This window comes from Argopecten irradians, chromosome 11, assembly GCF_041381155.1.
Source record: "Argopecten irradians isolate NY chromosome 11, Ai_NY, whole genome shotgun sequence".
NCBI lineage: Eukaryota > Metazoa > Mollusca > Bivalvia > Pectinida > Pectinidae > Argopecten > Argopecten irradians.
The window spans coordinates 30,714,365-30,730,347 of NC_091144.1; the positions used below are offsets into that span (position 1 = coordinate 30,714,365).

A 15,983-nucleotide genomic window follows, 5' to 3' on the forward strand; every position below is an offset into this window, starting at 1 on the left:
GCATTGGACAAAATGGACCAAGGGAGATAATCCATTCGTATGTAGGATACAGTGTATCGGATTATCATGTTGCCTTCAACCATTTTTTTTCACTCTACTGTAACGTTACATTTTTAGTGTTATCCGTTCTTTCAGAGCACGATACAGCAATTATCTTATCTTTTATTTTATTTAATTTTAAATACTTTCAGATGTAACAGTAGAGTATAAATGTAGCACCAGACAGAGGCCTCCCTACCTAGTCCAATCCGGCTACACTCCTCGACCATTTTACTAAGACGTTGCCTTCAAAAGCTAGACCCTTATATACCACCTATTTCAATTCTGTAGCAGTAGACATAGCCAGGCTTGAACCTGGGACCTCCGAATACTAGCCAGATGGTCTACTGATTGAGCTACCTAGTCACTGATAATCAGCGAAGATAAATCTTGCCAGGCTAAATAATAAGTTTTTTTCCAATGATCTTTCGGTAAATTCTGTTATATCATATTCCAGTGTGGTGTCATCCAAGAATTCCAGAGGTTTTTTTCGCAGGTTCCCCACTTGTAAATTGTATTGAGGTACAATTCAAAACTTTCAAGTGCATTATTCATTTTACATCAGATATTGTCACTTCAAAAATATCTCATGGCTTCAAATTGTATAAAATTTTGTTGCAATTGATGAACATAGATTTCCATATTGATAATTGATACATACTTTTGTAAGAATAACAATAGACAAATCACAATTAACAAGTTTTAATAACAGCTTAAGGAAAATCCAAACTTTAACATACAGCACAATGTCTTTGTGCTATAATCAAATTTTTCTCTTAATTAGAGAGCATTGACAATGATGATTCTTTGGAACAATAAATTACTACTCACTTATTTACAAATAAAACTCTCTAGTATACATGCACTGTATTGCTTAAAGATAAACGAAACAACAAACAAATACAATTCCATGTTTATGATATTTTACTCAGTTTTCATGTCCAGTAGTCAACTCAATTTTTGTTCTTCTTAGAGAAGAAGTTTTTTTTCCAGATCTTCAAGCTCATAGATGGCAGAGGTTGAAGTATCAGTATCTTCCAGAAGTAAAAGATGGCAAATTGAGACCCTTACAACAGAGATTCCTCACTTTTCAAACGGACAAAAACTAAACAAAACTTTGTGTATGAATCAAATAAATACTACTTTTTTCTTAATTTCAAGACATTTCCGTATTGTAAATTAACAGAGAACTTAAAAATCAACATATGCATTATACAATTTCAGGCAAAAACTCGTTAGAAATGTGCTGAACAAGGGTAAAAGTTGCTTAGGTACTCACTTCATTATCAGCGTCTCAAAATAGACTTAAACATTTAAATGTTAAATATATCCTAAAAAATAAGCATGCAAAGTTATATGCCAGGTTCTGCAAATGCTTTGAAAACAAATTTTCAGGATATCAAATTAAAAGTCATTTGATTTATTTAATTCCGAACTACCTGTGTGCACAGCTGTCACAGATTTTGCTACATTTTATTTGTGTATTAATAATTATAAATAATGCTGTAATAAGTTATACATACAGAGATCAAGCAACATACAACATTCTTTTACAATCTAGTAATTAACCAGAAAAAAATAAATAAAATCAATTCTTCCAAATACTTGTACCAGTAAGCTCAATTTTAAAATTTAAAGTGAAAGTTATCTGCTAGCAAATGATAATGAATTGTTTTTACTATATGCATCTTCCAGTGAAAAAGAAATTACAATACTGGAAATAGAAGCAGCTATGAATATTTTTATTTTGGTCTAGTTGGATACACCCATGACAAGCTTTCTATATATTCTTATCTTCTATACAGGTCAAAGGTCAAAAGTGAGCGAAGATTAAGTAATGCACCATGTCAGCTAGATGAGAAAGTAAACTTGCAACAGGCAAATAACCTTGTTATTTTAGAGTACCATTATCGTAATTAACTTCATATACTGAAGACTTCATCTATTGAAAAATGTATTATGACAAACTTCAAAATGATGGTAGATACCTGTACATAGCAATGACCATTGAAAACACTGAATAGGGCTCGACATGTAACATCACAAATCACATGTAACAGGGCACTTACATGTACAAACAGCTATGGACTAGGTACATCATTGTATCTATTGTTTAACTTTCACTCAAATATGAATAAACATTTAATACTGAAAATCACTGGTCTACACTTCCTTACAGACCCAAGGCCGTTTTTTATGCTGTTCCTTAATGGATAAAAGACAGATGTGGTGATTTTATTTTGTTTTAAACAAGCCTTGACAAAGCCCTCACAGGCCGGTATCAGAAACTGCAGGTCTGTCAGAATTTATATTTGAAATAATTACTTTAATAAACAGTTGAAATAGTTCTTCCAAATGCATAACTTCACAGATACTAAGTTAGGCTTCATATTATTTCGTAGAAAAGAATTCTTGTTTTATAAATTTATTGATATTTTAACGAAATTGCAATAAGTTTGTCAAGCAAACAAAAATCTGAATTTTCACTGCAGTCCTAAGGTGATTGAAAAATCAAGACTAACCAAACTAGTTCATCATTTTGAAAATTATACCAGTCAACCCACATGCAATGAGTTTTGAAACAGAAAATTTTAAAATAAATATTATGTCACAAACATATATTTTGGTTAAACACTATATTTATATTACAATGTGTATGTAATAATGAAACGAGTTTAGAAACAGAAATTCTAAAATACGCGGTAAATGATTTGAAATATAAAATTTTGATAAACACTTATATTTATATTACAATGTACATAGTACCAGATACAACAATGCATTTTACATTACTAGAATGATAAAATTATGCATCTTCCATGAAACTTTTTTCACAACCATTACTTTTATAGAAATACACTACATGTAAATGATTCAGATATTTAGATTTTTTTCCATATGACAGCTCTAGACATTTTTGCGTGCTAAAATCCGAGTAAACTAGATGAGTGACATGTTTGCTATAGATATATGATGAAATCTACAAGCTTACAAGGTATATGAATTTCTTTAACATTGGCCATTCAATTACTTGGGCAAACCATTTTTAATGTAACATTTTGAACAAAAAAAGATTGCCAGATATTCATATTTATGTAGATAAAGACCTTTCAGCATGAAAGTAAACTTCTAGGTTTATCCTTGAACATCCTCGATACTCCAGGGGTTCTGATCACATACCATTTCATTGGATTATCTCATAGTAAAACTTGAGGCAATAGAACAGAACAGGTAATTTGGTCCTTTGATGTACATCAAAAGAGAAGTATAATGGTACAAAATGGTTGACTGTGCAGCTTTGAAGTAGGGCGTTGTTCTCTCTGTAGTCTTCAAAGAAACTTTTTGCAGGCCTGTGATTGGTTCAGATTTGTTGCCTTGAGCTGCCTTCAGTTTTACTATGAGAAAGTCCAGGGGTGTAGATATTGTAAGTGATTGGAACCCCTGGAGTATTGAGGATGATCCTTTAATATTTCAGAAAGAAACTCTGAATAAAGTTTGGGTTTAGCAATAGACAAAAGAGATTGAAAGCAAATTTTTCATGTTGTATTCTACTGACAAGACTTTGTTTGGTATCAGTCATATTTATAATGTCTCCACATCTGATGACATTACACAGAACAGTTTACTAAATAGCTTACACACACTTACACACAAATCTTACAACACTAATCCCTATGGCCGTGCGACACTAAGGAACAGCATTCACACAATCAACATCATAACTCCTGTACATGTATAGTCTGAACCGGGATTTCTGATGGAGTAGCTACTAATCTGTGTTCAATCTGTCCATTTCTTTGATGTCCATACTCAAATTTTATTCTTAGTTCCCCTATTCTGGTTTTAGGAAGAATATCCGGTATCCATTCTATAATGAACGGTGTTGGCTCCTTTTGGTCAGAAGTTGAATTTCCTGTAAGGATAGATTCATAAGAGTGAAGTATAGCCTATTATATATCAAGAGAAATACTGTCAGTTAAACTGTTGTATGTTTGGAACAATGACATAAAATGCATGTCACTGAAGTCATAATAACATATAAAACATTTCTATGTATCTAAACTATTTTTGACAGTTATAATCATAAGTTAAAACTGGATACAGAATTTAGCTAAACAATTCACTAGCTATTCTGGATATCCATAGATTTTTTTCTGTGGTAAAATAAAATAACCAAATTATCAAAGTGCCAAGGCCACTCATAGATGCTGTGATTGAAGGATCCAAACCAAATAATAAAGAAATTGGTTTTTCATTTAAATATTGAATTTAGTATACTTTAACTGTGCATTGTTGAATTTCGGAGTTTAACAAAATATATTTACAGTATTTTATGATATTTAAAATTTTTCAAGATTAATAAGTTGAATAACTCATTTTCCTGAAATAACTGTAATAAATTTTATATCTGAATTATTTCTGAAATAACAATTTCGACACCAATGAAACCGTTCAGAATCTGAGTATCATTTTTTATAATTCTTTTTTAATTACTAAATTATCAATTTCATCAATGTCTCTTCAAAGACAAAAAATAATAAGTAAACATATCCGTATCTTAATATCCACTTAACATTGAAGAATATTTTCCGAAAAGTATAACATTAGAAATATTACCATTTCCGGATATGTTTTGGTTTCCTTTTTAGAAAACTTAAATGGGTTGCTTTGACGACTTTTGACTAATAAATCATGGCCAGATACTTTTGCCGAATAAAAGGTACATTATTTCATTACGTATATCACTCGGATTTCTTTTAAATTCACAAGATTGTTAGCCGTTAACATCAAGAAAACTTCATGTAATGTACCAGACATTAGCAAGTCTTCGTAAGCCTAACAGTAACTGGTTGGCGAGATATTATCTTGCAGAACATTATACTTTTGTGAGTTGTGCTTTGCCGACTTTTGACTCATGATGAAACATGGCCATATACTTTTGCCAAGTAAAAGGTACATTATTTGGTTACTTAAAACACTCAAATTTCTTTTGAATTCATAAGAACGCTAACATCAAAAAAACTTCATACGATACATCGGACTTTAGCAAGTCTTCATAAGGCTACTGTACATTACACTGCAATATAAGTTTATTTCTCACTTTAAAATGCTCGTACATATATAGATCTATATCATCATTATATTTTGTAAGTTTATGTTGATAAATTTTGTACCTTTCCCCTTTCAATATAACGTAGTTGTCGATAAACAAAAGACACAACTCCCAGTGACAGACACATAGGTTAAAACTATTAACTTTTTTGCGCAATAATACAGTGTATCATCGGATATAGATCGTCAATGCAACCAACACAGAAAACTTTATAAGCGTTATAAGAACTTTCTTTTGTAGTAACCTTCCAAACATTTGATTACAGTAATCGATCAGTAGCATGAATTACGTAAAATTTAAATAAATATACACAATCCATAATCCACCGAAAGTCTGCCGCGGAGGAAGGCAGTGAAGGCGTTGTTCGTGATTTTCGGGAGACTACTACCTCGGAGTAATACCAATATCATAGAGTCCCAACGGAACAATTAAAACACTCCATCCATGGTGTATATGTATGTACAAATTCAATGACTGTGGTTTTGAATATTGGGGTTTTATTTTTCATACCATCAAGTATTAAGTGAAATGAACAAAACAACTTTTAATTTTCATCGCGGAGTGGTTTCATTGTTCTGATGTGCACAGGCTCGCCGAGCGTACCTAAGAATGCTGTTTCACAGCATGAAAAATATCCTCCAATATTTTTTTTTTAATAATTCATTGAAGTCCTTTAAAATGTCCATGCAATACTCATTAATTTTATACTAACCAACTTTAAGGTAAGTTTTGAGCTCGAATGGCCTGATTGGCATTGGACTCTTCCCTTTGAAAGCTTCATCAATGTTCTCCACTTCTACCTTGGGAACTTCATACAGATCGTAGGTTCCATCTCTATTCTCCACAAAGTTTCTTGTGATGTCCAGGGGCATCTGAAAACCACAAATGCGAAAATGCAATTATTGTACTCTTTGAAACTTTGAAAGAGCTTGTATATGAGAAGCTGTGAAACTTTGAAAGAGCTTGTAGATAAGAAGCTGTGAAACTTTGAAAGAGCTTGTAGATAAGAAGCTGAACTTTTGACACTTAGAATACTTTGCCTACGTAATTTTTGAAAAATATGGAACCCTGATCACTGTCAATTTCAACTAATTTGTCATGAAGTTTATGAGAGACTATTGTAAGAAAGACTACAAATAGCATCCATGTCTGTACGTACATGATTTCATAACATTAAACTTAAATTATCCAGTAAATTAGCACATGTATTTTTTTAATGCATGTATCATTGGTAATATGCCCTGTGCAAGATACTGCATCAATAATGATGTCACCATAAACCATTGACATGTAAATAAGTAATGAAAATGTCATCTAAATGCAATAATAAATTGGCTGCTCCAGTCTGAATTTTATAACAAGGACATTTTTTCACTTTTCTGTCTATGGATAAAATAACAAATACAACTTTCAATGACCAAGTCTTTCAAAGTTTACAGTTTTTAAACATTGAGAGGTTAACTATTGTAACTTTATGCATTCATTAAGATCTATTCTGTATTGCAGGTAGGTATTGATAATGGATTGTAACGTTTACAAGCATATCATCATATTTTTCAGATAAAAAGATGTGAATTTTGCTCACAAAATAAAGACATCACAATGTATACCTACCCGAAGGAAGGTAACTCTGTGATATGCAAAGACAGAATATTGTCCATTTTATGTTAAAACTTTGGTCCTTGTATTTGGTAGAATGCTGAAACAATTACCGCTTGTGTATCAAAGATCTGCTTGACATGTACAATGTTGGTGATATGCCAGGTGTATTTTGTGAAGGTTCCCAGAGGTAGTGCATCCTTTCGTACAAATCCCGTTGTGAAGTTTGGAAGGCGTTTCTTTCGGTTGCCTACTGAAATTCTTTGCTGTAGACAGTCAAAGAAAACTTGTGGGGCGTGGAAAACTAATGGATCTGGATTTCCTATAAACAAAGGCATTAGATTACCTTCAGGCAAACTTCAAAACTTAATTAAAATATACTCAGCTAAGAATTCATTGTAACTTAACATTAAGAATGTAGTCTCATGGTAAGGGAGACAGATCATGATTTTTTCATACAGACGCTTGAGTTATGACAGTGCCCCAAGCTCTTCAAGCATTTGAATGACCGCGATTTGATTAATACCCCCTTTTCTGAAGTTTGAATTTATGAATAAATTATTTTATTAGTTTTAAAAATAACAACACAAATAATCCTATCAATCTTAAATTGCTATTTTATGGTAAATATATATTGATTAAACATTGTTAATTATTTTAAAACTAAAACTATTGACATCTAGGCTATATTGTAACAGAAAATTCTGCAGTGAATGTATAAAAAGTTTTCTTGAAAATTGACTGATTAAAAGCAACTTTGTCACTTTTTAGTCTGTTATTTTTCTATAAAAATTGAACTTCACAATTTTGATTTATTTTCATTTTGGTGAGAATGTTTTAGGTAATTTACTTGCGTCTTTTTTACCTAATTTCCTCCAAAAATGATCACTAGAAATTAATTATGACGAGAAGTAAAGCATTTAAAAAAAAAAGGATTGATATATATCACGTCAATTAAACAATATATATATTGTAGAACATTTTGTTAATTATTTTCATTAACGGGGCGGATTTAGTACAGACTAATGCTGTTTTTTCATGTGCAGATTCTACTCAAAAATGGCAAATTTGAATATTTATTTAGAAAAAATAGATGGTTCAATTTCTTCGAAACTTTGACAGAAGATGCATAACAACATATTTACTTCATAAATCAAATATGAAAAATATTGAACGACAGGAAAATTTTGGGGAATGTGAGACTACCACCTTAACATAACGCATATATTAACCACACTATCTATACAAACACATTAAAGATGTACAATTTGTCTACATCATGATTAGATAATGATCATGTTACATTTATCTATAAATATGTTTCTATTAAGAATTAATCCTTGAAATAGTCAGTGTATATTTCAAAACAAAGTTAGAATTAAGCTTAATTGTTTATTGATGGTTAGGTAAATAATAGACTCCATCAAGGTTTGCAATTTTTTAAAGAATAATATATTAAGACATCAAAGAACAAGGATGCCACCATTGCAATTTGAGTGCTTTCCCGTGCTCACTTTCTGAGAAGAAGTTATCTATACGAAAATAGCCAATTTGACCCCTTTTGATCCACCACCCCCCTCAGGCCCCATCAATTTTGAATCCCCATCCTATAAGTATGCTACCATTGCATTATAAATGCTATCCCATGCTTAGTTTTAAAGAAGTCGTTTATATGGAAATAGTCAAATTGACCCCTCCCCTCAGGCCCCTGGGGGGTCAGCCCCAACATTTGAACAATTTTGAATTCCCACACTATAAGGATGCTACCATAGCATTATGAGTGCTCTGCCATGCTCAGTAGCAGAGAAGAAATCATTCATATAGAAATAGCCAAATTGACCCCTTTTGACCCCGCCCCTCAGGCCCCCCCGGGGGTCAGCCCCATCATTTGTACAATTTTGAATCCCCACCATATACGGATGCTACCATTGCATTATGAGTGCTCTCCCATGCTCAGTTGCAGAGGAGAAATTGTTCATATAGAAATTGCCAAATTGACCCCTTTCGACCCTGTCCATCAGGCCCCTGGGGGTCAGCCCCATCATTTATACAATTTTGAATCCCCACCCTATAAGAATGCTACCATTGCATTATGAGTGCTATCCTATACTTAGTTTAAGAGAAGAAGTCGTTTATAAGGAAATAGCCAAATTGACCCCTTTTGGCCCCGCCCCTCAGGCCCCTGGGGGGTCAGCCCCATCATTTGTACAATTTTCAGTCAGTAACCCATAAGGATGCTACCAGTCTAATTTTGTTGAATTCCTACCAGTGGTTATGGAGAAAAAGTCAATCGTTCACAGATGCACGCCGGACGCCACGGTATGGCATAAGCTCATCTTGGTCCTTCACCTGGTTTGTAATGTCAAAACATGTTCTGAATACAGGTTCATTGCTTCTTTTCTGAAGGAATTTGAATATTTACCTCTTATTTCCCTATTGGCCCCGCCCCTCCTGCCCCCGGGGGGTCAGAGCCAAAATTTATACAAGTTCTGTTCCCCTTCCCTCAAGGATGTTTGTGGCCAAATTTGCTTACAATCCATGCAGAACTCTAGGACAAGTAGCGTTTTATAGGATTTACCTTTATATTCCCTATTGGGCCCCGCCCCTCCTGCCCCTGGGGGGTCAGAGCCAAAATTTATACAAGTTCTGCTCCCCTTCCCCCAAGTATGTTTGTGGCCAAATTTAGTTACAATCCATGCAGAACTCTATGACTAGTAGCGATTTAAAGGAAATGTTGACGGACGGACGACGGACGGACGGACGACGACGGACGCCGCGCCATGACATAAGCTCACCGGCCCTTCGGGCCAGGTGAGCTAAAAATAGACCTACACATACCATCAAACTGATAATGCATGGTTTGGTTGACTCGCTCTGTAACACTTCCCAACCACTGGTAAAATGATACCATCACTTCCGACTCATCGATTGCAGTTAGTGTGGCTGAAAACAGGAAAAGATTTACATATTCAAAAGTGTTCTGGTTCCTTTTCCGAATTAAAAGGAATCAAGTTAATTTGATAAATTTATGTCCCCCACTTTGTGAGTCGTAAGTTTGCATTTGTGTTTACATCGTCTAGATGTACAATATACAAAGTATGATATTCAGTGTCTCATAGAGCCCAAATAATAGCAATGTCTTTTTTAAAATTGAGGTCAAAGATCAAAATAAAGTTCACAGTGTGGTGAACCCACATACCAACTATGAGTTCCAATGCCTTATACTATAGGAGATGAAGCATTGACAAGTTTTTGTCTTTAACTGCGGTCAAAGGTCAAAGTATACTAATTATAAGGTAATGGTATGCGACACATCGTCTCACCTCAGTCAACCAACACACCAAAATTGTACAAAGTTCCAATACCAGTAATGGAGATAGAGCCTGAACAAGGTCCAACATATGGAACTCAGTGGGGAGACTAATTACAAAATTCTAAATGGATGGAACAAATATTAAAGCATATATGTAGGTGTATATAGTAAACATGAAGCTGTTCATACATAGAAACATCTGTTACAAACTGACATATGTCTGACGGTCATATGTACCTGATCCTGGCTTTTTAGTATTGGGTGTGGCTGGTTTGTTCTGTAGCTGAACAGCTTTGGTAGGACTAGTTTTCTTTGGACTAGGAGGTGCAGGGGTGTTTCCTTCTTGTAGTGTTAACAAAGCATTACTTGCTTGGACTGAAAAAATATCAGCATTTCAGATTAATTTTAATTATTATTGCTCCCTTATTAAAACCAAATCTGTGTTCAGTGAGAGGAATAGCAAAATCAATACATCCAAAGAAACAAATGATCAACTTATTCAAAGTTCAATTCTTTCTAAATCAAAGCTTACACTTTGATTTACTTTCGGAAAAATGTTGCGAACAAATCCAAGATCTAGCAGTTTAAATTCATCTACACACCAATAAAATTCTTTCAACAATTATTTCTTATTATATTTCTTACTAGAAAGACTGAAGAAAAAGAGTTGTTAGACAGCAATTTGCTGTCACTACATGCATCTAAAGTAAAGCACAATCATATGTGATACCCCTTTGTACAGCAAAATACACACTCATTTGTGACCACAAACATTTATGAATGGAGAAACTCCTTAATATTAATCCAATTTTCTGAAGCAGAGATTTGTACTATTAGTACCAGGGGTAATTTATACATGCATATATCTCTATGTTTCACCTCAGTGTTTTATTACCTAAAGTATCATCCTTCTTCTGTTTCTTCATCACCGGAGCTAACAGATCCTCCTCTGCTACCACTACCTCTAGAGTTGTCGGATCACCTGTGTCCAGTCCAGTGTCCTGGGCCTGATATATCGTCACAATCTGACGCTCAGGGGATGGTGCAGTCTCTGTAACTGTTTGTAAGTAACATATGTATTGTGTCATTAAAAACTAGTTAATAATTTCTTAATTTTATAATTTGCATTCAGTATTTTCATCAATACAATAATATACAAATGATAATTATAATCAATGATCATGCTTACTATATATATTTTGACACTTTATCACTGAATATCACCTTTCAAAACATTTTTGAAGCATTGTTAATGTTCTTGGACACTTACGAGCATCAACTCCTGTAGAATCCATATTGATGTAGTACTCAAATTCTTCAGCAAGTTTCTCATCACTAGCAAACGCACATATACAAGCATACAAATGGACACATCGTCTCAGCATGTCATCTTTACCTCCAGCTTTAGCATTCTAAGTTAAATACAAATTGCAGTTTACAGTACTACAATGTGTATATCATTGAACTATTAGTGATACTGATATAATATGTCCGATTCATCTAGTCTATAACTTTTACTTTTTTGATAAGATATATACAAAACAATATATGCCTTGCAAGATAATGTTTAGGATTTTACTAATGTATACTGTAGAACACACTTAAAGTCTTTATTTCAATCAATGACAGTTCTCCACTTTAATTACTTACTCTAAAAGCTTTGCAGCTACATTGGAATTTGTGTTCTGGCTGGGCACGATTCCTTGAAGTCTCAAATAAAGAAAAATGCAGGAATCCAAGTGGCTGTTTCGTACTAGCTTTACACTTTACAACCATGATGTTCTTTGTCACTCTCTGTACAAGTGGCCCAGTTGTCTCTGTGGCTAGAAGCCAGATTGCTTGTTTCGTATCATTTGACACTTGTAATGAGTTCAAAACAGAATTTTTCAGAGTCAGCGGGTGTGCTTCCTGATTACATTCAATGGCTGCCTTAATATGAGGACAGGCCTCATCTTGTGAACCCAAAGGACTACTGTGGGAGCAGCTCTCAACAAAACATCTAGCATTTTGAGACAAAATTGAAGGATCAACAACTTGGGCGGGATTTCCATCGAGGTCTTGGACCAATGGTAATTGTACAAAACCTCTGTAGTCTGGACCGCGATCCCTCAATCTAACTGAGAACACTTGAACTGTTGACCCTGTGATAATCTTCACTGCATCTGCACTGTGTCCTCGCTTCTTCTCCTTTTCTTTGAATACAACATCACAAGTCTTGTTTTTACAGCTAATACCTCTAGTGCCATTGTAAGTCCCACATTTGGGACATTTCCGAACTCCTCGTAATGTTGGCTTGCCAAGATCTTCAAACAAAGTTTTCAATTTGTCTGGTGTGGTCATTCTGCAATAAGAATCAAACAAATATAGCATGGCTATAACTTGATGAATACAATTTATTTCAAGTGCATTAGTAAAAGACAATAATTTGAAATTGTGAAATTTCTCTAAACTGAAATCTTTTTAATCATAATCTCTTTTAAAATGGAAATCCTAGTTCCTTAAACATATGACCTCATAAACTTTTATTTTGAAATATAAAAAATCATTGATTTTTAAATAGAAATTCAAAACCATTGCTCTTCACTGAGTCTAGCAACTATTTTTAGACAATTATTTGCTGCATAATAAGTGTGGAAATATGAGATAAGAAAGAATGAATATGATAAACTTCCTGTATCCGAAAAAATTCATAGATCAAAACCTTTGCAATTGGAGTCTTAAAATATGTTCTTATCAGGGGTTTCAATATCAAGCTATATTTTTTGCCGGTTGAATCTGGCTGTGGCACCGCCTGATTTGGGCTAAATTACATTAGATAGCATACAGATGGTGTAGAAAAGTACCCCCTGAAATTGCAATTGTACCACTCTGCTGAAAGATAATGAAACCAATGACTTATCAGTTTATTTGACTTCATTGAATGAATATAAATATTCAATTTTTATCAAAATCATGCTACATGGCATGCCATTGATGGGGACGGCTAGTGATAAATTTCAAGATTATGCTTAGTATTACTACTACAGTATACTGCAGTAGGATAGTCCGAATTTCATAATTAAAACATCGCCATTCGTTTATTGTCATTCTACCAGTCAGGCGGACGCCATGACAGTTTACAAGCTGTTAAACATATCTAACAGTTCAACGTGTTCGACACAACTTGCAGATAATTAAAAATAATCAAAATGGTTCGGATTTCCCCGATATACGACAAACGGTGACGCCCATAACAAAACGTTCGTGTTGTTATGAATGCTGGTTGTGCGGTTGACCAGACACATATCGGCCCTAAATAAATTATTGGGAATACCTCAGTCTTGTAAATACATAGACAATGCACTATTTCGTACCTCTTCTTTGATTCTGTTGCTATCGTATTTCACTTTAAGAAAGGTAGAAAGTATACGACAATTATTCAATATCGGTCTGATATTGCTGTCTGCTGCTCGTTAACGTTCCGCCATGACACCAGTCTCCTCTAAAGGCGGTCAAGACGAAGCACCGCATTGGTTGAGACAGGACACATGATCTGTGGACGCTTTTGATTGGCTAATAGGTAAGAAGGAGGTCAACTTTTTACTTCCGGGTTAACTTATTCCCGGGAAATTATGATAACTTTATGATATTTTATCTGCCTTGAATAAAGGTTTCTAATTTATATCATAATTACAAAACCAAACCAACAAATGATTTAATTAGACCTACTTCGAATCAAAGCTTCCGATGATGGATTTTATTTCGGAAAATATTCATTGTACAGAAACATAATAGATATTATTATATATACATATATACATTTATTTAGGCCTATATATGTTTCTGGTTCATAGCAGGCGAAAACACAGGGATCTGAGACATCAGGGCCGTTTTCGATTATGCGGTTTGACTGGTTGAACCTAGTTGTTCGTTTATGAATTAAAAACGGACCATGTGATTTTATATTGTTTCCAGACGAGCCTTGACAAAGCCCTCACAGGCCTGTGTCATAAACTGCAGGTCCGTCAGGATTTATACTTGAAATAATGACTTTTACAAACGGTCGAACCGGTTGTTCCGAATAAACGAAAACGGCCTAGTTATAGATTATGGACCCACCCAGGTGTGCACTCGAGTGCCCTAAGACATTTTAGGGGTTTAGATTAAAAATCGGTAAAAATCATACAGTTTACATGGATCTAGTACTACACGTATATAGTACTATGTAGAGTATGATTTTTACCGATTTTTGATCTAGACTCATAAAACACCTAAATGTGGTTTTAGGGCACTCTGGTGGGGCCATAATTATATAATCTGTAATTAATTCTCAGATCACTGTGGTATCATTCACCCTCTTCCCACGTAGTATGCGTAGTTATCATATATTATCAGAGATTTAAAGGCCCACTGCCTTTCCGAAACGTTTTTTAATTTTCAAAATTGGAATGCAAAACGACATTGATAATTGTGTAGATTCGCAAAAATTGTTAGCTTACTGTTAATACTAGGCCTGTCATCACCCTCTGCACATTAAAAATAATGTAAATTAAATGTTAATTTTCATAACGCGGGTCGTATTATATTTCCCGCCGTCGTCCTAACTACCGAGTGTTAGTTGACTATCGCTGAACCAGACGGTAAAACAGCGAAAAGAATCTTCACTGTAAATTAGTTTACGCCGGAAATCTTGCATATGTTTGGTGTTGTAACCTCATCTTAGGCCATCTGTATATGTTTCCTTATGTTATTAATTTTTTTAAGAATCTCTAATTTTTTTGTTTCGGAAAGGTAGTAGGCCTTTAAATAGTAATTATATTTAAATCTCTGATATTATGCAGGAAACCTCGCATATATTGATATTATGCAGGAAACCTCGCATATATTTGGCGTTATTACCTCACCTTAGGACATCAATATATATATTTATTTCTCATGATATTACATGTAATGCTTTATAAAAAAAAACCTTTAAATTTACTCCAGAAAGTTAGCCGGATAAAGTGGATGGAAGTCAAGAGTTTATTGGAATAACGGACAATTCATTCGATTATGTATTTCAATGTTTTATACCATCTCGCTCCTCATGGAGACCATTCTGCTTACGAGTAGTGTAGAATTATTACAGTGTTCTTGGCTTCAGGAAACAAGTTCGTGGATTCTTGGAAAGAAATACCCAAAATACGCATGGAAACTTGGAGAGTTATAAAACTCTCCTGTCGACACGATATTTAAGAGACTGTAATTTGTCGGTTTTGTTGCAAATCTACTACCAACATCTAGAATGCATTTTCTCATACAATGTTACCGTCTCTTCGATGGTCCCGACAAATTGCTGGAATTTCTTGTAAACAATATTGATGTCCATGAATTTGTTCGTTTTGATAATTTTGAAAATATTCAGAAATGCTCACTTATCTTCGGCATCAAACAAGATATTTTACTCGATGAATGAAAATGGTCAATCTTAATTATGATGATAGATCAATCTAGCAGCTTTTGTAAACAATATGATTCAGGAGCTGTCTATTTTGATTAATCCGTCCTCTGCGGTTATGCAAATTTTGTAATGTAATTGAAGACGAAGCCCACTTCATTTTTAAATGTACCGTTAACTCTACAGTGAGAAAATTTTTCTTTAATAAACATAAAGATGTAATTAACCACCATCAAACATATTGTGAAAATTTGATAAGACTCTTGTCGTCTAACGATTTAAAACTTCTGCAGGATTTAGGCCTCTTTGTTAAAAAGTCATTTGAAATGATCATGAGGAAAGCTGGCTTGATAAATGTTTAAGTTGCATTTGTTGTTTTGATCTACTGTGTGTTATGTACATGTATGTTTTGCTATCGATCCCTGTTGTATGGGTGTAAGGAAGCAATAAAGTTGAATTGAATTAAACGAATTTGTATACTTGGCGAAGATGCGAGTAGATGG

The 15,983-nt window shown here is 34.0% G+C and overlaps 1 protein-coding gene across 1 annotated transcript; it reads right to left on the minus strand.

Annotated features, from left to right (window-relative positions):
• Positions 1 to 725: 725 nt before the first annotated feature.
• LOC138335280 (uncharacterized protein C2orf42 homolog) lies at positions 726 to 13,555 on the minus strand. Its single transcript, XM_069284298.1, has 9 exons — positions 13,418 to 13,555; positions 11,715 to 12,405; positions 11,335 to 11,476; positions 10,960 to 11,121; positions 10,302 to 10,439; positions 9,590 to 9,694; positions 6,865 to 7,073; positions 5,865 to 6,024; positions 726 to 3,952 (listed from the first exon to the last, which is right to left on the minus strand). Exons 2-9 carry the CDS (start codon positions 12,402 to 12,404, stop codon positions 3,756 to 3,758), a joined length of 1,803 nt encoding a protein of 600 aa, XP_069140399.1. The 5' UTR covers position 12,405; positions 13,418 to 13,555; the 3' UTR covers positions 726 to 3,755.
• Positions 13,556 to 15,983: the final 2,428 nt, after the last annotated feature.

Excerpts from the sequence above, each read along its gene's own strand:
- LOC138335280 (XM_069284298.1), bottom strand. The coding sequence starts at position 12,404 with ATGACCACACCAGACAAATTGAAAACTTTGTTTGAAGATCTTGGCAAG. Across the intron at positions 7,074-9,589 it reads CATGCATTATCAGTTTGATG|GAAATCCAGATCCATTAGTT; the intron begins GTATGTGTAGGT and ends CTTTGTTTATAG. Across the intron at positions 3,953-5,864 it reads CAAAACTTACCTTAAAGTTG|GAAATTCAACTTCTGACCAA; the intron begins GTTAGTATAAAA and ends CTATCCTTACAG.